This window comes from Mustela lutreola, chromosome 8, assembly GCF_030435805.1.
Source record: "Mustela lutreola isolate mMusLut2 chromosome 8, mMusLut2.pri, whole genome shotgun sequence".
In the NCBI taxonomy this organism is placed as follows: domain Eukaryota; kingdom Metazoa; phylum Chordata; class Mammalia; order Carnivora; family Mustelidae; genus Mustela; species Mustela lutreola.
In genome coordinates, this window is record NC_081297.1 from 147,492,722 (window position 1) to 147,511,917 (window position 19,196).

General features: G+C 53.3%; 1 protein-coding gene across 1 annotated transcript; it reads left to right on the forward strand.

Annotated features, from left to right (window-relative positions):
* Positions 1-15: 15 nt before the first annotated feature.
* Positions 16-14,526, forward strand: RIBC2 (RIB43A domain with coiled-coils 2). The gene is made up of 7 exons (XM_059187257.1): positions 16-331; positions 1,152-1,233; positions 4,108-4,452; positions 7,776-7,894; positions 8,799-9,026; positions 13,316-13,482; positions 14,372-14,526. The coding sequence occupies exons 1-7, from the start codon at positions 218-220 to the stop codon at positions 14,448-14,450; spliced, it is 1,134 nt and encodes a 377-aa protein (XP_059043240.1). The 5' UTR covers positions 16-217; the 3' UTR covers positions 14,451-14,526.
* The last annotated feature ends 4,670 nt before the right edge of the window (positions 14,527-19,196 follow it).

Sequence of the window (19,196 nt, forward strand, 5' to 3'; positions counted from 1 at the left end):
GGCGGGCCCCGCGCCGTTCCTAAGCAACCGGGTTTGCGTCTCGGAGGAAAGCGGCCCGCGCGCCCCGCGAGGTAGCGGAAGCCGCGCGCAGAGCTGAGGAGGCCGCGCGCCTCGCCGCCGCACCAGCCTCGCTTAGGCCACAGCGAGCTTTATCCGTGTCCCTCTTTCATCCCGCGCGCCTTAAAATCCCCTTAGGGGCTCTTCGCCGCTTCCCGTCATGGCGCTGGCGCAGCCCAGGGACCTGGAGCAGTCCTTGGCTCTGGGCAGGAGGAGGCACGACGAGCTGTGCCGGCAGAAACGGATCTTCGACGCCAGGAGCAGGATCATCGGGGTGAGGTCCCCGGGCCGGGGCGGCGCGCGCGGGGCGGGGACGAGGGAGGCGGGCGGCGGGGCCGCGGAGGCGAACCCGCGCCCCGGGGCCGCTGATCGGGCGCCGCCGCGAGCCGCGAGCCGCGAGCCGCTGCTGGGGGAGACGGGCTCGTGGTGCCGACCGCCGAGGGCGGGGAAGGCCCTCGCAGACCCGATGCCGCGCGCTCTCCCGGGCCCGAGAGGCGCCCGGAGCCCTGCAGCAGGGAGGGGCTGGCCCGCGGGGGCGGCTCCGCGGAGGCCGGGGCGCGCGGGTCTCCTTGCTCTGAGCCAGATTTTCTGCGTCGTCGGGGGCTCCTTCCAGTCCATCCATCGGACAAACGCCAGTGGCCTTCCTGCTTTGTGGCAGGCCTAAGCTGGTCCCAGGCAACGGGGATCAGGGCAATCCCTGCCGGGTCTTGCACAGTTCGTGGCCCACGGGGGAGAGGAGAGGCAGGCCCTGTCGCATGACTGTGCGCGGCTATGCAGTGCCGGGAGGGAGGGGCGCGCAGGAGGTCAGGGGAGCACGGACTGGGCCTGGGAGAGGAAGTCAGAGAGGGCTTCCCGGAGGAGGTGTTGGCTAAGCTGTATTCTGAAGGTATCTGTTGACTAGGACAAGGGGAGAAAGGAGCTCTGGGGACAGGCTGCAGATCCAGCTGCAAGCAAAGGCATCCAGGTATGAAAAGACCTGATGGGTACCTGAGACGACCAGTTAACAGTGGAACAAGGCTGTAAAGGGGTAAGTACGATGGTCATCGTCGGACTAAAATGATCTGTAGCTCGTCTCCCCTTGTTTCCCTTGCCAGGGAGACACAGAAGCCTGGGATCTTCAGGTTCGTGACCAGAAAATAAAAGAAGCAACTGAAAAAGCTAGACATGAAACTTTTGGTGAGCATTTCCTGAAGCCTGCCCAGCAGGTTAGGGCCGTGTACCTCTAGCATCCAGTCCTCGTGTCTTCGAATATGTAAAACTTGTCATTTTCACACCTCGTCCTCCTCTTACAACTTCACAGTTGCCTGTGCTCAATTAATGTGCTGATTCTCTCTCTCCCGAAAGGCAATCTATGTGAGTGTAGGAAATCTATTTTGAGGGTAAATGTACATTTTTATTGGTTTTCTTTAAAAACTGGATATGAAAAACCCTAAACACACACCATTCTCTGCACAAAACTTCCAGGCCTCCTGGGGACAGCTGCTTGCACTAAATGACATGCACACCCTCTTAGCTCACACCCCTGCATTTACTCAGAGCTGGATATGAGAGCGTGCTAGCAGAGGTAAAAATTTCAAATAGAATTCATTTCCCACATCGGGTGCAACAATGCCAGCTTAGTTTTTTTAAGTACCATAAGGATTTTTTATTTTTTTAAAAATATTTCTTCACTTATTTGACAGGGAGTAGTAAGAGCAAGGGCAGGGGGAGGGGCAGAGGGAGAGAATCTCAAGCAGACTCCGCACACATTGTGGAGCCCAACATGGGGCTCGATCTCATGACCATGAGATCATGACCTGAGCCCAAATCAAGAGACACTCAACTGACTGAGCCACCCAGGTGCCCCCATAAGGATTTTTTAAAAAGAAAAAAAGCAGGATGCAAAATTGTATATACCATGGGCTATCAACTAAATGTGAGAACATATTTTTAAAAATAAGCTTAGAAAAAGACAGAAGGAAAGTATACCAAAATGTAAGCAGTGGTGATGTTGGAGTGATAGAATATGAGTGAGGTTTATTTTCTTCTCTAGTTTCTGAACAGTTCACTTTTTTGTGTGTTATGTTTAAAAATAACTCAAACTTAACAGGAACAATAGGACAGGCACATACATACCCCCTACCAGATTAGATGTTAATATTTTGCCAAACTGGCTTTAGATATCTTATTTTTAAGAATTATTTTCTAGTGCGCCTCAGTGGCTCAGTGAGTTGAGCCTCTGCCTTTGGCTCAGGTCATGATCTCAGAGTCCTGGGATCGAGCCCCACATGGGGCACTCTGCTCGGCGGGGAGCCTGCTTCCTCCTCTCTCTCTGCCTGCCTCTCTGCCTACTTGTGGTCTCTCTCTCTCTGTCAAATAAATAAATAAAATCTTAAAAAAAATTCTTTTTGAGAATTAAATGCTATATATGTATGTTTGTGTATGTATAGCTACAGATAAATAAATGCTATAATTATATATAAAATGTATAAATGTTTAAATGTATACATAAATATATATAAGCCCTACATGTGTGTAGGTATAGCTATAGATAGGTAGATAGTGCTCTCCCCCACCTCATCTTCCCTCTTCCTCCTTCCTCAGACAGGTACATCATTTCTATGCATGTTTCTTATAATATTGTACTATTTATGTACATATTCATGACAACATAAAATTTTTTGTGGGTGTTTTAAAATTTCACCTAAATCTTACACAAATACATTAAATGGATCCCTTGGATTTTTTTTTTTATTTAACATATTTTTAAAATTAATCAGTCATGGGATGCCTGGGTGTCTCAGTCAGTTCAGTGCCCAATCCTTGATTTTGGCTCAGATCAAGATCTCAGGTTCCTGAGATCAGCCCCTGTCGTCGGGCTCCTGGCTCCGCAGTGTATCTTCTCTTCCTCTCCCTCTGCCCCTTCCCCTCACTTGCACAATCTGTCTCTCCCTCTCTCAAATAAATAAAATCTTAAAAAAAAATAATAAAAATAGGGACACCTGGGTGACTCTGTCAATTAAGCATCTGCCTATAGCTCAGGTCATGATTCCCAGGTTCTGGGATCGAGCCCTGAGTTAGTCTCCTTGCTCGATGGGGAGCCTGCTTCTCCCTCTGCCTGCTGCTCCCCCTGCTTGTGCTCTCTCTTTCTCTCTTTCTGACAAATACATAAAATCTTTAAAAAATTAAAAAAAATTAATCTGTGATCTGCACGTAGAATGTTCATTTTAATTATCTTTGGTATTTTATTATATGAATTAGCCACTATTTCTTTATTCATTCCCTTACTCATGGCTGATTTACACTTTTTCCAAACAATGCTGCAATGACCAGGCATGTATTGTGTCCCTAGTACACATAGGCGAGAGATACCTAGGAGTGGAACTGTCATTGTGTGTGCATGTTTTCAGTTTTACGAGATATCGACAACTTGCTTTCCAAAGTTGTAAGTGTACCAAGTTGCACTCTCCCAAGCAGTGAATGAGAACTCTTGTCTCCTTACTATCCTTACTAATGTCCTTACTAATATATGCTATTATTTGCATTTTAAATATTTTGCCAATTTATCAGATGGTTCCCATCTTGTAAAGCCAGCCATCTTTTCAGAAGCATAGTGATCATTTGGGTTTCTTTATAGTGATTTGCCTGATCCTATTCTTGGCCCACTTTTTACTTTGATTTTTGGTGTTTTTGTTTGTTTGTTTGTTTGTTTGTTTTGAGAGAGAGTGTGTGTGTGCAGGCGTGGAGGGGGAGGGGCCAAAGGAGGGAGAGAATCTTAAACAGGGTTCTCATGAAGAACTGATCCTAACTCCTGACGTGATCAGTCATGACCTGAGCCCAAATCAAGAGTCGGTTGCTTAAACAGCTATGCCACCCAGGCGTCCCTGCTTGGTTTTTTAAACTGATTTGTAGGTATTCTTTATATATTCAGAATACTAATTCTTTGATGCTTGTGTTACCTTTTCAGAGGCTTATATTACTTTTAGAATCACCAAAAATTATTTTTTAAAGCAGATTCAAATTTTTTTCCCTCCAAACCTTAATTTTACGGATTTGTTCTATTTCTTCTAGCTGCTGAAATGAGGCACAATGACAAAATCACATGCATATTAGAAGGCCGGGAAAGGAGGGATAAGAAAAGCCTCTGTAAAGCCATCAGTGAGTTCCAGCAGCACTTCCAGAGGCCAGAAATGCGCCGTGAATTTGACCTATCAGACCCCCTAGCCCTTAGGAAAGACCTTCCAGCTAGGCAGTCGGATAATGATATCCGGAATACGGTGTCAGGAATGCAGAGATTCATGGGAGAGGATTTAAACTTCCACGAGAGGAAGAAATTCCAGGAGGAACAGAACCGAGAATGGTCCTTGCAGCAGCAGAGGGAGTGGGAGGACGCCCGCGCCCAGCACAGAAGTGCAGGTAATGCAGCGAGGAGGACACATGGCTCTGAAAACGGTCTTCAGCAGCCCGGCCCCCTGGTCCTTTCCCCAGCTTCCTTTTGTCTCTTAAGTCCTACCAATGTGCTGTGTTGACCAGTGTCAGCCGGCGTTCCAGGACTTAAATGTCTTCGGTCATATGTCAGTCATGTAGGAGAGCGGCTCTGACCTTGGACCCCGAGCCCGGGCTCCAGCTGGGTGCTGGGGTGCCCCGTAACTCGGAGTGCCATGCGCCCTACCCTCGGCGTGCTTATAGTCTGCGGGGAAGACGCCGATGCTGCTGGGGCTGTTAAGGGCTGCGCTAGACTCCCTACAGGGTCTGAGCGGTGCAGCCAAGGACGCTGTCATCGCGTGCCCTCCCCAGACCCTCCAGGCCCAGAGAGCCTCTCTGGAAGAGCCTCCAAGGCCAGAAACGGCCTCTCTCCTGGAGGGCACTGTAAGTCCAGGACATCCTGCCAGCACTCCGGTGGTTTCTGCTTTACCAGAGTCTCTGCGCGTGGCTCCCAGCAGCTTCCGATCTCTGGCGACTTCTCATGCCAGGAAGATGCGGCAACCCAGAGTAGAGTGTCACTGCTCTCATGCATGTGCCAGCGAGGGGACAGGACAAAGAAGTGCTTTGGTGAAGACTGAACAGGAGCTGTGACAGGGAGCGAGGCCCCCACCTTGCCTGGCTGGTGGTTTCCCTGCAGGCTTCCTGGGCAGCTCGCCCTCCTCCCAGCCTCCCCCCCTTCTCTTCCTGCTCTGCTCTCCAGGAGTGATGTCTCCCCAGATGGCCCACCCCCACCACACTTCTGCCCTTGCCCTGTCCCAAACCTGCCTGGCCTCTCCCGAACTGTCACCGGGACCTCCATGCTGCCCCACCCCAGCTGGGTTTTCAGACCTCTCCATCCGCAGCCCGTGCCATCCCGACCGCTTCCTCCTCCTGGGAACACTCCCTTCCCACTGGCTTCCAGGACACACCCTCTGCCCTGCGCTCCTCCCCAGGCCCTTTGCTGGTTTCTCCTCTCCTTCCAAACCTCCCATGCCATTGCTCACCGGGACCCTCTGCACCTCTCCTCTGCACCTAGGGCCCAACCCCAAGGCATCTTGATTCTTTCCTTTCTCTCAAATGTCACACCCACCTCCAGCAGCAAATCATCTCATATGGCAACTAGCTCCCTCCACCCCCTCGAGGACCATTCTGGACCAAGCTATCAACATCAGTAGCCTCGAAGAGGTCTCCCTGCTTCTGCCTGTGTCCCTCTGTAATCTCTCCTCAAGCCAGCGAACAGAATGGGCCTGCTAAAAATTAAGCTAGATCTTTGGCTCAAAACCTTCCAATAGCTTCTCATTTCACTCAGAATAAAAGCCAGATTCATTTTAAGGACCCATAAAGTTTTCCGTCTGGACTGAACCCCCAACACACTGCCTTTCGCTTACCCCCCCTTGCCGCGCTGGCCGCCCCACTTAGAATGTTAAGGGCGTCACGTTCATTTCTGCCTCAAGGCCTTTGTACCAACCGTTTCATCCGCCTGGAAACATTTCCCTATATACCTGCATATTCTGCCCCATATCCTTCTTCAGGTCTTTGCCGAAATGTCATCTTCTCAGAGAAGTCTCCCTGACCACTATTTTAAACGTCAACTGTCTACCTTCCCCCATTGCTGCACTCTTGTATCCAGGTCTCCACAGCAGTCATTACTGACCTACTACGCGGTTACGTATTTGTCGACCCTCCCAGGATCCCATCCCCAACTCAGCGAAGGCAGGAGATTTGTCTGTTTAATTCACTGCTCTCTCTAGTTCTGGGCACCTAGCTACCTATTGAAACATGCATTTGTAGGCCTTTCAAAAAAAAATCTCACCCACTTCCCAGGTGCCCCACTTTTCCATCTCTGACTGAGAGCTTTTGTCTCAGCCTTGGTCTTGCCCCTTGAACTGACCCCTGGACATCGCCCCAGGCACCTCAGAACATTCTGGAAAGTAACCCTAATTTCTCTCTGGCTCTGTTCCTCCTCCACTCGCCTCCCCTCAGTGGATGACGACTCTGTCCTAGTCCAGCCACAAACCTGGGAGGCGTCCGTGAAGCACCCCTGTCTCCAGGCCACCCTCAGCTTCTCCCCCAGGGCTGTATCTGGAATTGTCCGTTTCTCCCAACCCTGCTGTCACCACGGCGACCCAAGCCACCGCCTTTTTTCACCTGGAGGGACCACGCCAAGGGCTCTCTAATTGTCCTGCATTTCCTTTCTTGTTCTTCCCAGTCTAGTCTCAACATAGTAGTCCAAGTGCTGCTTTCGAAACAATGTCACCTTGGGCAACGTCACCGCCACTCCCTCCATCCCAGCTTAAAGCCCTCTGGTGGCTTCCCATTGCTTATGGAACAACACGCAAAATCCTCTGTAGCCTACACGGCCCTGCATGCTGGGCTCCCGCTCAGCACCCCCCACCCCCACCCCGCGTCACTGTACGGCCCCTACCTCGCTCGCTCCATTCCGGCCTCTTGATTTCCTTTCCCTTCTGGATCCTGGCAAATCCCATCCGACCCTTTGCACCTGCTCTCCGCCCTTTCCCTCCTTTGCACTAATGCAATGTGCTTTCATAGGTATATTTCGGGGTTCACTTGTTTATGACCTTGCTCGTCTCCTGACAGTAAGTTCCGAGAAGGCGGGAAGAGCCCTGGACGTCTCACCCACCACTGGGCACTACGTGCCCGGCAAGGCGCACAGTCCGTGTGTGCTCCTGGGCCAGCCGAGGACATAAACCGGCACGTGGGGCAGCCGAAGCTCAAGGGGAGCTGAGGCCACTAACTCGTCACTAGAGTTTGGTCTTTGTTTTTGGAGATCATGACACCACGGGCCACCAACACCGTGTGAAGAAACTTGTGATCAGCGACTTCTTAAAAAGATGTAACCAGCGCGCAGTGTAGGAGTTGTCCCGCCTCCCCTACGAGGGCTGGAGGCTCAGAAAGGACAGGTCACAGTTCAGGCTCACAGAGTTAGAAAGCATCTGGGCGGGGATGGCAGCCTGCTCCTGTCTGACACTACATCTTTAGTCCTACTGTGATTGCATGGTTATCTCCCCCACCTCCGACACCCCTCCTCTGGGGAGCCCCCTTGGGTGCCCCGGCAGAGCTCCCTTGCCCATTGTGAGGGTGATGGACATCAGGGATCCCCGGTAGGAACGCTAACACCCCGTGCCCGCACCCAAGAGCTTGACCTGAATCCTCTGCTCTGTGCATACCGCAGGAGAAGAGACGCTCTGCTCTGCACGCCTGGGAAGGAGCCGGGCTGCGCATCAAGGTTTGGCCGCATTTTGCTTCCTTTGCAGAAGGTCTCTGCTTGAAGACAAGGCTGCAGTTTGATGAAACAGCCAAGCATTTGCAGAATCTGGAAAGCGCCACCAGAAAGGCAGTTTGCACAGCCGTGAAAGAATTCAACAAGAGCCAGGTACGTCCCAGGCTCCGACTGGGGGCTGAGGACACGCCCAGAGCACCCTGGGGAGTTTCCCTCCGGGAGGTGAGGGTGAGCCTCTGTTAGTCGGGTGTCGTGGTGCCAGCGTCAGGCGCAGGGCCCGGAGCCCAGCTGTGCGCTAACAAGACCAGACTTTTGTCTGCCGCCTGGGAAGAGCCCCCCAAGTCTCAGTCTTGTCATCTATGGGGGGAGTAATGATGACACCCAACTCTGTTAGGTCAGGGTGGGCCAACTTGCGCTGGGGTGAGTGGGGAAACACTTCCCAAAATTCAGTCTGGGGGAGCCTGGTAGCTCGATCGATTGAGTGTCCAGTGTTTGGTGTTGGCTCAGGTCATGACCTCAGGGTCCTGGAATCAAGCTCCACATGGGGTTCCCTGCTCAGCGGGGAGCCTGCTTGAAATTCTCTCTCCCTCTGCTTCCTGCTTATGCCCGTGCACGTGCTCTCTAAAATAAATAAATAAATCTTTAAAAAAAAAAAAGTCACCACTATTGTGAATCACTCTGTCTGGGTGACCGGCCACTGGAAGGGGCACAGAGCCCTGCCCCGAGGTGAGTGAAGCAAAGACAATGGGAGATGGCAGCCTAACCTGGGAGGCAGCTCCCTGCTTTGGCAAATCAGTGCAAAAACTTGCGATTCTCACACTCACAACCAACAGGTGGGGAGTCCCTCAGCCTAGACTATGCGCCCACTGGCATCCAGGCTTCTGGGGTCCGAGGACCCCCCTGCATCCATGCTTGAGGAGTCTCCGCCCCCGCCTGTCCCACGTGCACTTTAGCAATCTCTTCTTCCATCAAGGGCTTGCAGGGAGATGTGCCCACCTGTACCTCAATCCCCACGGGGTCACTCAAGGCATCTTCCTTATTGTCTTCCTCTGTGCAGGCCACCGAGTCACTGGAAAGGAAAATCCGAGAGAAGAAACAGGAACAAGAAGACAACCTGGCTGAGATCTCCAACTTGCTGCGTGGAGACCTGCTCTCGGAGAACCCGCAGCAGGCAGCCAGCTCCTTCGGGCCGCACCGTGTGGTCCCCGACCGCTGGAAGGGCATGACGCAGGAGCAGCTGGAGCAGATCCGCCTGGTCCAGAAGCAGCAAGTCCAGGAGAAGCTGGTGTGCGCCCCCCTCCCCTTCTCACAGAGCCTGCAGACATAGCCCTGGGCCCCCTGCTGCCTTCCTCCAGCATCTAGTTGTAGCTGCTGCTCTACTCGTCCCTAGAAGAACCCTTTGAGGAGTTTATGTTCTGGGTGGGCGGGGGGAGACAACAGCCAAATAACCCCACACATGGGCGATGTGCTTGGGAAGTAAGGCTGGGCCAAGGGAACGGAGGATGCATATATCTGGGGAGGGACCACCAGGCAGGGCGAGATTCAAGGGCAAAGGCCTTGAGGCAGGACCAGCTTGATCTGTTCAGGGAAGAGTGAGGAGCCGGGTGGCTGGAGTGGAGTGAGGACAGGTGCAGGAGGCAGCCTGGGTGGTGCAAGGTCAAGGCCTTGGCAGTCCACAGGAAAGACTTGGCTTTCTCTGTGACTGTGATGGGAAGCTCTGGAGGGTTTTGAGCAGAGGAGTGACATGCTCTGACTTACACTTAGCAGGTTCTCTCCCGCAGCAATGTTGAGGAAGGGCGGGGTTGGGGTTGGGGGAGGAGAGAGATCATTGGGGAGGATGTTGTAGTGGTCAAGGTGATGGTGCTGGCGGGGGCCGGGCACTGGCAGCAAGGGTGCTGAGAAGTGGTTGGATTCTGGATTTATTCTGAAAGTGGAGTGAAAAGGATTGGCTGAAGGGTTGGGTGTGGCATATGAAACTCAGAGGAGGAAGGATTACTCAGAAGACCTGAGTGGTGAGAAGGATGGAATTGGCATTTACTGAGATAGGATGATGATGGGAGGAGCAGGGTGGCAGGTGGAGTCGAAGTCCCAAGTGCAACTTTGGATATGTTATATGTGCAATGATTAGGTTATTTGTATCTGTTATGAGTCTGTGCCTGATCATGGCAGAAAACCCTAACAGCATTTTAAATAAAATAGAACTTGTCTCTTGCATGTAGACCAAATCCTTACGAAGATAGTCCAGGGCTGGTATGGCAGCCCCATGGTCACTGACTAATGTTTTGCCATTTGGCAACTGACTCCCACTTTCTAGTACAAAATAGCTGCTTGAGCTCCAGCCATCACATGCATATCCCATCTAGCAGGAAGAAGGAGTGAGGAAGAACACTCTAAGGACACTTCTCAAAATTTCACAGGACACTTCCACTCAAATTCCCTTAAATAACACTTAGTCACAGTGTTGCCCCAAATTGTAAAGAAAACCAGGAAAGGTGGAGTTTATTCTAGGCAGTAAGGTGCTGGCAGTTGTTTTACTAAGGAGGGAAGAAAAATGGTTACAGGGAGGCAAATACTACTGTCTGCCACAACCTCCAAGAAAAGCCAGCAGCAAGTTCAGAGCAAGGTCCCGGCTGGCAAAGGCATAGAGATGTGGCCACACAGACAGCATATAAGGTAGTGAACCTGGCTAAGGTCACGCAGGGAGTGAGTGAAGACAGAGAGAAGGGATCTAAGGAGTCATGGGACAGGCCACACCCCTACCATGGTTTATGAAGAGTGAAGGGGCTGGAGGAGGGGAAGTCAGAGAGGAAGGAGGAGCCCAGCAAGGGGAGCCCCTGGGTCAGACGCTGCCACTAGGCTGCTGTGGCTGAATGCCATCCCCGGGCGCCAGTCCCTGCAGCCTCCATCTGGAGCATCCTTGGAGGAGGGGTGTGTGTGACCGAAGGTCACAGGCAGGAAGGAAGCAGAGACCACAGGTGCAGACACTTTCGAAGTGTTTTGCCCTCAAGGGTGCAGGAAAAGGGGGTGGTAGCTGGTGGGGACACGGGGTCAAGAGAAAGTTGTTTGGTTTTTCAGATTATAGAAATAACAACATACTTGTCACTCCATGAGGACGACGCAGTAGAGAGAGGGGAATTGATGCTGGCAGGAACTTGTAGGAACCTGTGTCCTGGGTGGCAGGAGCACAGGGCTGTGGGAGCACTAGTTGAGGCTTGGCGTGGGTGGGAGTCCAGGCCAACCATCCTTGACTGTGGGGGCAGGGCGGCTTGTGGAGTCCCTCTTTCCTGCGGAATAGAAAGGGGGGTCAGTAGTGGAGGCTGAGGGGGTCCATTTGGGGACTTGAGGACAGAGAACCAAGTGCTAACGGTCCTTTAGGAAAGCCGGAAAGGAACGGCCTGTGGTAAGAGGGCAGGATGGCCAGGCAGAGCCAGGGGCCCCCTGGAGGCTGGAGGTCTTGAAGTATCCCCAGTGAGTGCAGTCAGTGCCGTTCCTGGCCATGGCCGGCTGTAAGGGGACCAAGCTCAGGGCCTGCCTGCCAAGTCTGACTAAGCGAGAGTTTCAAGGGCACTGAGGGCGTCTGCCAGGGGATGTCAGCCGTGGACACTGGGCTGAGCAAGGAGGGACATGAAGACACAAAGAGCGCCAGGACAGTGGAAAGTGTGTGATGCATGGGTGGGAGGGCCTGGTGTGCGGTGATGGGCGGAATGACTGGAATGACTGTTGCAATCAGGGAACCGGAGAGAGGGCAGAAGAGGCAGGCCAGAGTGCTGGGGGTCAGGACACTTGGAGGTGGGGACAGTAGGGAGGCTGGCATTCTTGGTAATGACGTGGGGGGAAGAAGTCCTCAGAGTGGGGTCTCTGGACCAGCAGCATCAGCATGGCCTGGGAACTTAGGAGAAATGCAGATACTCAGGCCCCACCCCAGACCTCCTGGAGCAGGGGCCAGAGTGTGTGGCTGAGAAAGCCCCCCAGGGGTTCCGATGCCCATTGAAGTCCGAGGGTCAATGGTAGGTTCTGCCCAGGGTGACGACGGATAGGTCAGCACCTGGTCTTCAGGAGGGGGAATGGCTGAGAAGCCAGGGAAAGGCAAGTTCTCCCGCCTGCGGGATGGGCAGGGCAGCAGACGGCCGCCTGTGGTGGGGTGACAGGTGTCATATCAGATGAGTACAGAGGGAGGGACAGGGAATGAGGAGCAGGTGGGACGGCTCCCCTGCCTGCTCTCCTCCAGGCCCAGGAGGTCAAGTGCGTGGGAGAGGCAGCGGGGACGTGGGAGTGAGGGCAGCCAGGCTGAGGCAGGGGAGCAGCCCAACGTGGGAAGAGCCCCAAGGTGGGCATCGGATGCGGGAGTATCGGTCCCTCTCGCCAGGCCCTGCTCTGTCCTTCGCTCCTGTGATTCCACCGGGCTCTCTGGCAGGGAAGGTCGACCATCTGTCCCGAGAACAGCATTTTTGTCTGATTTTCAATTTTGTAGGAAATTAAGACAGAAACACAAAGGGGGAAACGCCTACAGTAGGTCTCACCACTCAGGAATACTCCCCGTCCCGCACCTTGTAGCCCCTCCCCGGGGCTCTTCCCCCGCCCGGCCCGTCCCCTCTGGCATGGAGGGAGCCGGTCTGGAACACTGAGATCAAGCACAGGGTGGTTAGGTCGCCTGTCTCCGAGTCCGAGGCGAGCACGTCCCCGTGGCCTCCTGTGCTCTTCCCGAAAGCATCTTGTGTTGTGCCTCAGGGCAACTGCGAGCAGCCTCATTTTGCAGGAAGGGAAACAGAGGTATAGACAGGTCAAATGACTCGTCTCGTAGGTGACAAAACAGGCATCAGCCTCGGCTCAGTCCCTGGGTGGGGGACCGGGGCCTCTGCCAGCCTATCTGTGCCTGGTGGCTTGCGGACCCGGGACTGCGGGGCCACTGGACATTCCAGCCCTGTTCACTGGGTGGCTGGGAGCCCTGCCCTAAAACCTGTGGACAGGAGGACACGTGCTCGTCCCCAGACCCCCCCCCTCCCGCTTTTGCTTCTTTTCGCTCAGGACGGCTGATAATACTACTCAGGGTTCGGGGAGTGACCCCTTCGCTCTGCATTATTCCGGTTTCCCCTCCTAAGGCTCAGTGGTTTTTGTAGGGGATCTGGAAGGCCATGGGGAGTGAGCTGAGATGCAGAAATTCACCCCTAAGATCATGAGACCATTGTCGGGTGGGGCGGTCCCTTCGCCGTGTTCCAGAAGTGACCAGGTGATCCCAGTGCTCGAAAGCACGTCCCACTAGTAGTGTCGTGGCTGGGAGGCCCCGCGTTCAGAGCCCTGTCCTGGCAGCTGCTGTCAGGACCATCTCTGCTGGCCCTGCAGGCCTCAGAGGGCCGCCTGACACCTTCCAAGTGTGGGAAGCCACTGGGCCACCTGCAGTGATGGCAGGTGGGGGCGGTCTGCTCTGATTTCCTGCGCGATATTGCTCACCCACCTGCCCCCCCAGCCTCAGTTTCCCCAGCTGTAAAGTGGGAGGCCAAGAGTCTCCTAGGTGATCCCCTGGATCTCTTCTGGGTCTGGGGACGGGTGGTAGTGAGTCACTTCTCCCCCCTCCAGAGGCTTCAGGAGGAAGAGCGGCAGCGGGACATGGACTGGGACCGTCGGAGGGTACAGATGGCGCGCGCCGCTCTGCTCTCGGAGCGCCAGCAGCAGCGCCAACGGCGCGACCTGCGCAGGGCTCTGGACTGCAGCAACCTCAGCCTGGCCAAGGAGCAGCGCGTGCAGTGAGGGCCGGGGCGAAGGGGCCGGGGGAGGGGAGGCTGGGGTCGGGGGAGCAGGTGCGGCGATCCGGCTGAGTTGTGGGGAGGGTCGGGCCGGCTGTGCGGGTCCACCTGCCCCGACTCTTTCCCACCCAGAGGCCCAGGGCTGGGGCTATGGATACCCCGGGAGGCCCCTAGCAACAGCGGCTTGGGCAGCGCGGAGTCCTGGTATAGAATTCAAACAGGAAGGGGAGAACCACAGGCCAGAAATTAAGTGCTTAGAAACCACTGGTCCCCACATGACCAGGTGACCCACCCTGGGAGGTGCTCACGGAGACACTAGTGACCCCCAGCGGCTCAGACGTGGGGGCTGGTGATGGAGAACACAGAGGGCACTGGGAGCCCCAGCGGAGGGCACTGGGTGGGCCTGGGGGAGTCAGAAGGCTTTTCCCAGAAGGCTATGTGGCTCAGACATGGTGGGAGGTCAGTGGTAGCTGCCCAGTGCATGGGGGGGGGGGGGCTCCCAGGCTGCCAAGGGCAAGATGGAGTCTCTCTGTCACACTGATAGTCCCCAAGAGGCGTTCTGAGCTCCGCCTACAGAAAATGCCAAATGCGGATCCATAGGTGAACTTGTTAAAAAACACATTATTTACTTATCTGTCTTGTTCATCAAGCTTTGGGCTTGAACTTGGCAGAGACCCACTGGTACGTTTGGCAATCAGGCATGTTTCCCGGTGGATCCACTGTTGGCCAGTCACAGCTACTGGGGGCCCCAAAGGAGCACTAGAGATGATCTGAGGGGGGTCAGATGGGATGAACAAATTATATATATATATATATATATATTCAAAAAGTAGAATATTTAGGAAACCAGGCATTTGCTGATTGTTTTTTCTCCTTGTTTTATTATCAGGAAAAAATATATGGAGGAAGTCTGTACAAATCAACCCACTAAAGATTATTTCACGCAATTTAATACAAGAAGTCGGTAATGGGAGAGACACTGTTTATGCCTAAAATGTAGTAGCTGTGAAGAGTCATGTTTATTAAATGAGGAAATCCACTCCATGTTTCAGAAGTCCCCTCTCACATTTGTCCCGTGGATAAACACACATGGAAGCCCTCTGCCTTGTACGCGCACGAGGAGCATTAGTTTCTGGAGTGGCCATGGGTGCTGTGGGTGCACGGATGGAGCACACATGGCCCTGCAAAGGAGCATCCCAGAAAGAGTGGTGTCTGAGGGGCTCGCGTCTGCCTGAGCCCCCGGGTCCAGCTGCTGTAAAGGTTAACACAAGCGCTCACTATGTGCAAGGCATTTAGAACGATCTGACCCTGACGGCAGCCAGCGGTGGGGGTATTTTTATGACTCATTTGCCCCCGGAGAGGAGCCTGAGACACAGACACGTTAAGTGACTTGCCCAAGGTCACGCTACGGGCAGCAACCGGCCTGGGGTTGAGCCCCAGGAGTCCGGCTCTCAAACATCTCGCTCTCCTGGCTCTGGTAGCAGGGCCCAAAGCAAGAGTGGCTTCAGCAAAGCCGTTTACCTCCTGCTCCCGGAGACGTCCAAGCCGAGCTGCTCTGCCATCTCCCATCTCATGGTCCAGAGACGCTGCTCTGGGCCCCAGCACCCTGTCACTGGCCTGGCAGGGAGGAGAAGAGGGGAGCAGAGGGACCAGGCGTGCTCCTCGGCCTCGAGGATGAGCCGCAGAAAGGGGAAATTTCACCTCCATTCACCCTTGTAGGCCAGAAACCGGTCATGTAACCAACCTAGTCCAGCCACACAGGAGGCTGAGACACTGAGCTGGCTAACCCTGTGACCAGACAGAGCTTCTAGAATGGTGTAAAGAGTGGAAGAAGAGTTGGGGGGACAACCAGCCGCCTGCCCCAGACTTGAAGGGTGACTTGGAACTTGCCAGAGGGGAGGTGAAGGGAGGCCTTGTATACTGGGCAGGGGAACTGTGTCTAGCCATAATGGGGTCTCTAGCTCCCAGGCCCAGCACGAGAGGATCCTACCAAGTTTTTCTTCCTTCTCCATGTAGGAAGGAGAGGGGCATGTGCACAGGACCGGTGACACTTCACCATTAGCCGAGACAGAGCGACGTACGCCGATGGGAGCTCATGCTTTCTCATCATGAGCCCTTACCTAAAGGCGACTTGTCCCTCCCGGTCTCCAAGCCCTTCAGCGGTGGTTGGGCACCGAGCCTGAGCATTGGCTAGGTCCCCGGGGCAGCATCCTCTAGCTGGGCACGCACACAGCCACGTTATTTGCAGAGCACAGCTTGCAGACAGACTGGGGGGGGGGGGTGCGCAAGGGATGAGGCGTGGACTTGAATCCCGTGGACTTGAACCAGGAGAGCTGCTGAGGCGCTGTGGGCCACCGAGTAGCCGCGTCTAGGGAGCGTGCTTCTGAGGGCTCCAGCAGCTGGCGGGGCCGCCAGAAGGAGGCTGACGTCAAAGACATGAGTCACTGTCTCCCGGCCAATCCAGGCTCACATGGGCTCCCAGAGTGGCAAAGCATTTGAGCGAATGGCCCCATGGGGACGAAGTTCAAGCCCAGAGATAGCCTGATCATGCTGCCACCCCTCGGGGGAGGCGGGGCTGCTGCAGGTGCTACCGCGGAAATACGAGATGCCATCTTACGCCAGGGAGCAGGGAACACTCAAGTCCATTTATTGGGCCTAATGGATGCCGCATCGCATGAGCGGCTCGTGGGGATGGCTTGTTCACAAGTCCGTGGAGCCGAGATCGGCAGGCAAAGGAATGACAGGTCTGTGGGCTCAGCTCGCCCCTCGGACGTCCCCGTTAGGCAGCAGGGCAGTTCCACCAGACCCGCGCTGACTGTGCTCTCCCCGTAGGGGGAGGAGACCTCCCCATCCATCCAAATGGAGGCCTGTCGCCTCCGCGGCTGTCCACTCGAATGCGAATGGAGCGAGTACTCCCAAGTGATTGATGTTACGGTACCCCCCGCTCTGGGGGCGCAGGCTGGCCTGTGTTCCTTTCCTGGGGCTGCCATACCAAAGTACCGCAGACAGGGGGGCTTAAGCAGCCAACATGTACTTCGTCACAGTCTGGACGCCAGAGACCAAGGTGCTGGCAGGGCTGGTTCCCCCGCAAGGCTCTGCAGCTTCCTGGCGTTCACTGGCGACTTTAAGGGTTCCTTGGCTTGTTCATGGACCTCTGCCTTTGTCTCTACATGACTCTCTTCGGACGAACCTTTGTCCAAATTCCCCTTTTATAAGGAAACCGGCCATACTGGATTAGGGCCCTCTCCAGTGACCCTATCCTAACTAATTACATCGACATGGCCTTATTTCCAAATAAGGTCACGTCTGAGGTACTGGATGTCAGGACTCCAACATGTCATTCCGGGGGGCACAATTCAACCCATAACAGGCAGAAGGCAGCGGGCATCTGGTCCCATTACCTCCCAGGACAACCCCATTAAGGACATTGGTGGCCAGGCAGAGCAAGCCACGCCACTAGGAGGACACTGAGGAGGAGGGCACTGATGACAGAAGGGAGACCGTGCAGCTGGCAGGAGATGAAGTGGGACACAGGCAGGTAAAGTAGATCCTGGCAAAGGATGGCAGGGTGGGGGCCACATGGGCTGGTGGCCACAGGCCGAAGGGAGATAGTGTTCGGAGGCCACTGCCGCCGTCAATAATGCATTTATATGCCTGGAACCCCCGGGCCCAGAGTGGAGAGAGATGCTCTAATTCTGAATTTTGCATCATTATAAGGAATGTTCCAAGAGGAAGGGCTGGCTTGGAAACTGGGCACGTGCCCGCCCTCTGCTGGTGATCAGAAGCACAACACATCCCTGTGGTTCCCAGGTGTGTACACACACACTCACACACACACACACACACACACACACACACACACTCTCTCTCTCTCTCTCTCTCTCTCTCTCTCTCTCTCTCCAGAGGGGGTGGGTTTGTTTTCTTTCATTTTATCTCAACATTTTACTATGAAAATCTTCAAACAGAAAGAATTGTGCCATACAGATGCATGTACTCCTACCTAGATTCTTCAGTTAATATTTTGCTGTATTTGCCTCCTTACTGATCCCTTAGACCAGCTTTAAAAATTCCACTTACATGCCACTTTCAAAAGACACATTAAGGGGCCCCTGGGTGGCTCAGTCAGTTGAACATCTGACTCTCGGTTTCGACTCAGGTCATGATCTCAGGGTCCTGAGATCAAGCCCCATGTCAGGCTCTTCAATGATTGGGGAATCTGCTTGAGAATTCCCTCTCGCAGATCCCCTCTGCCCCTCCCCCTGATCATGCTCTCTCTTTCTCTTTAAAATAAATAAATAAATAAATCTTTAAAGAAACAAAGACACGTTAAAACAAAACAGCATAGAAAAGTTAAAAATAATAGGATTCCAAAGTTATTCGAACTTACCCAAATAAGTGAAAACTCGTGTCCACCCAAAAACCTTCCACCAGTGTTTACAGCAGCTTCCTTCATACTTGCAAAATTCGCATGTAGCCAACATGTCCAGTCAATGTAATCCAGACAAGGGAATACTATTATCAGCAATAAACAGAAATGAGCTATCAGCCTCAAAAAGACACAAGGGAACCTTAAACGTGTATTACTAGGTAAAAGAAACCAATCAGAGAAGGCTACATAATGAGTAATCCTAACTCTACATCCTTCTAGAAAAGACGAAACTGCCGCTGGAGTTGGTAAAATGATCAGTGGTTGCCAGGGAGTCGGGGGGAGGCAGGAATGAACAAGGGGCAACACAGAGGACTTTTAGGGCAGTGAAACCACTTGGTATCGTGCTCTAATGTTGGATGTAGGTCATCATACATTTGTCCAAACCCATACAATGTACAACGATGACCTACATGAGCAATATTTGCTTGCTGAAAGAGCAAATAGTGTATTGTGTTCTAGTGAGTGCTTTTGCCTCACCTCCTGTATCATTAAGGTGCTGCGTGCACCCTCTACCCATGTGAAGCTCTATGCTAAGTGCATTCCTCCCACACACTCTGCAAGAATCCTCACAAACCAGGATCATTGTCCCCATTTTCCACAGGTGAAGTCACGGAGTTGGAGGATTTCTGCTTCCAAGGTCTATATGGCAGAATGAATACCCTACAAAGTTTGTCCACTACCGCTCCATCAGATCCCAGATTAATTACAGTAACCAATTTATATGCATTGCCGAGCTCACAAGGGAGTAAATGAAACCATGGAAGTTATATTATTTATACACATGAAACAACAGTGAACTGAAACCAAAACCGTGAACATTAATAAGAAACAGAGGCTGGGGCTGCCCTGGTGGCCAAGGTTGATAATAGGAATCCAGAATTTGGGGGATTAATAATTAGGAGAAAAATAAGAGGTCCTCATAAAGGGGGGTAATCAAAAATTGAGATTTCTACATTAATCTGGGACCCTGGAAGGTGAATACACAATTATTGAAAGGGAGGGATGGGCAGAGACTTCTGGAAAGCAGTGTCTTCACCATGGCTGTGGGATAGTAATGGTGGTGATGGTGATGATGATGATGGTGATGGTGATGATGTGGTGGTGATGGTAATGGTTATGTTGGTGATGATGATGATGACAGTGATTATGATGATGATGGTTATGTTGGTGGTGATGATGATGGTGATCGTGATGATGATGATGATGGTGATGATAATGGTGAAGATGATGACGGTGAGGATGTGGTGGTAATGATGGTGATGGTGGTGGTGATGATGGTGGTGGT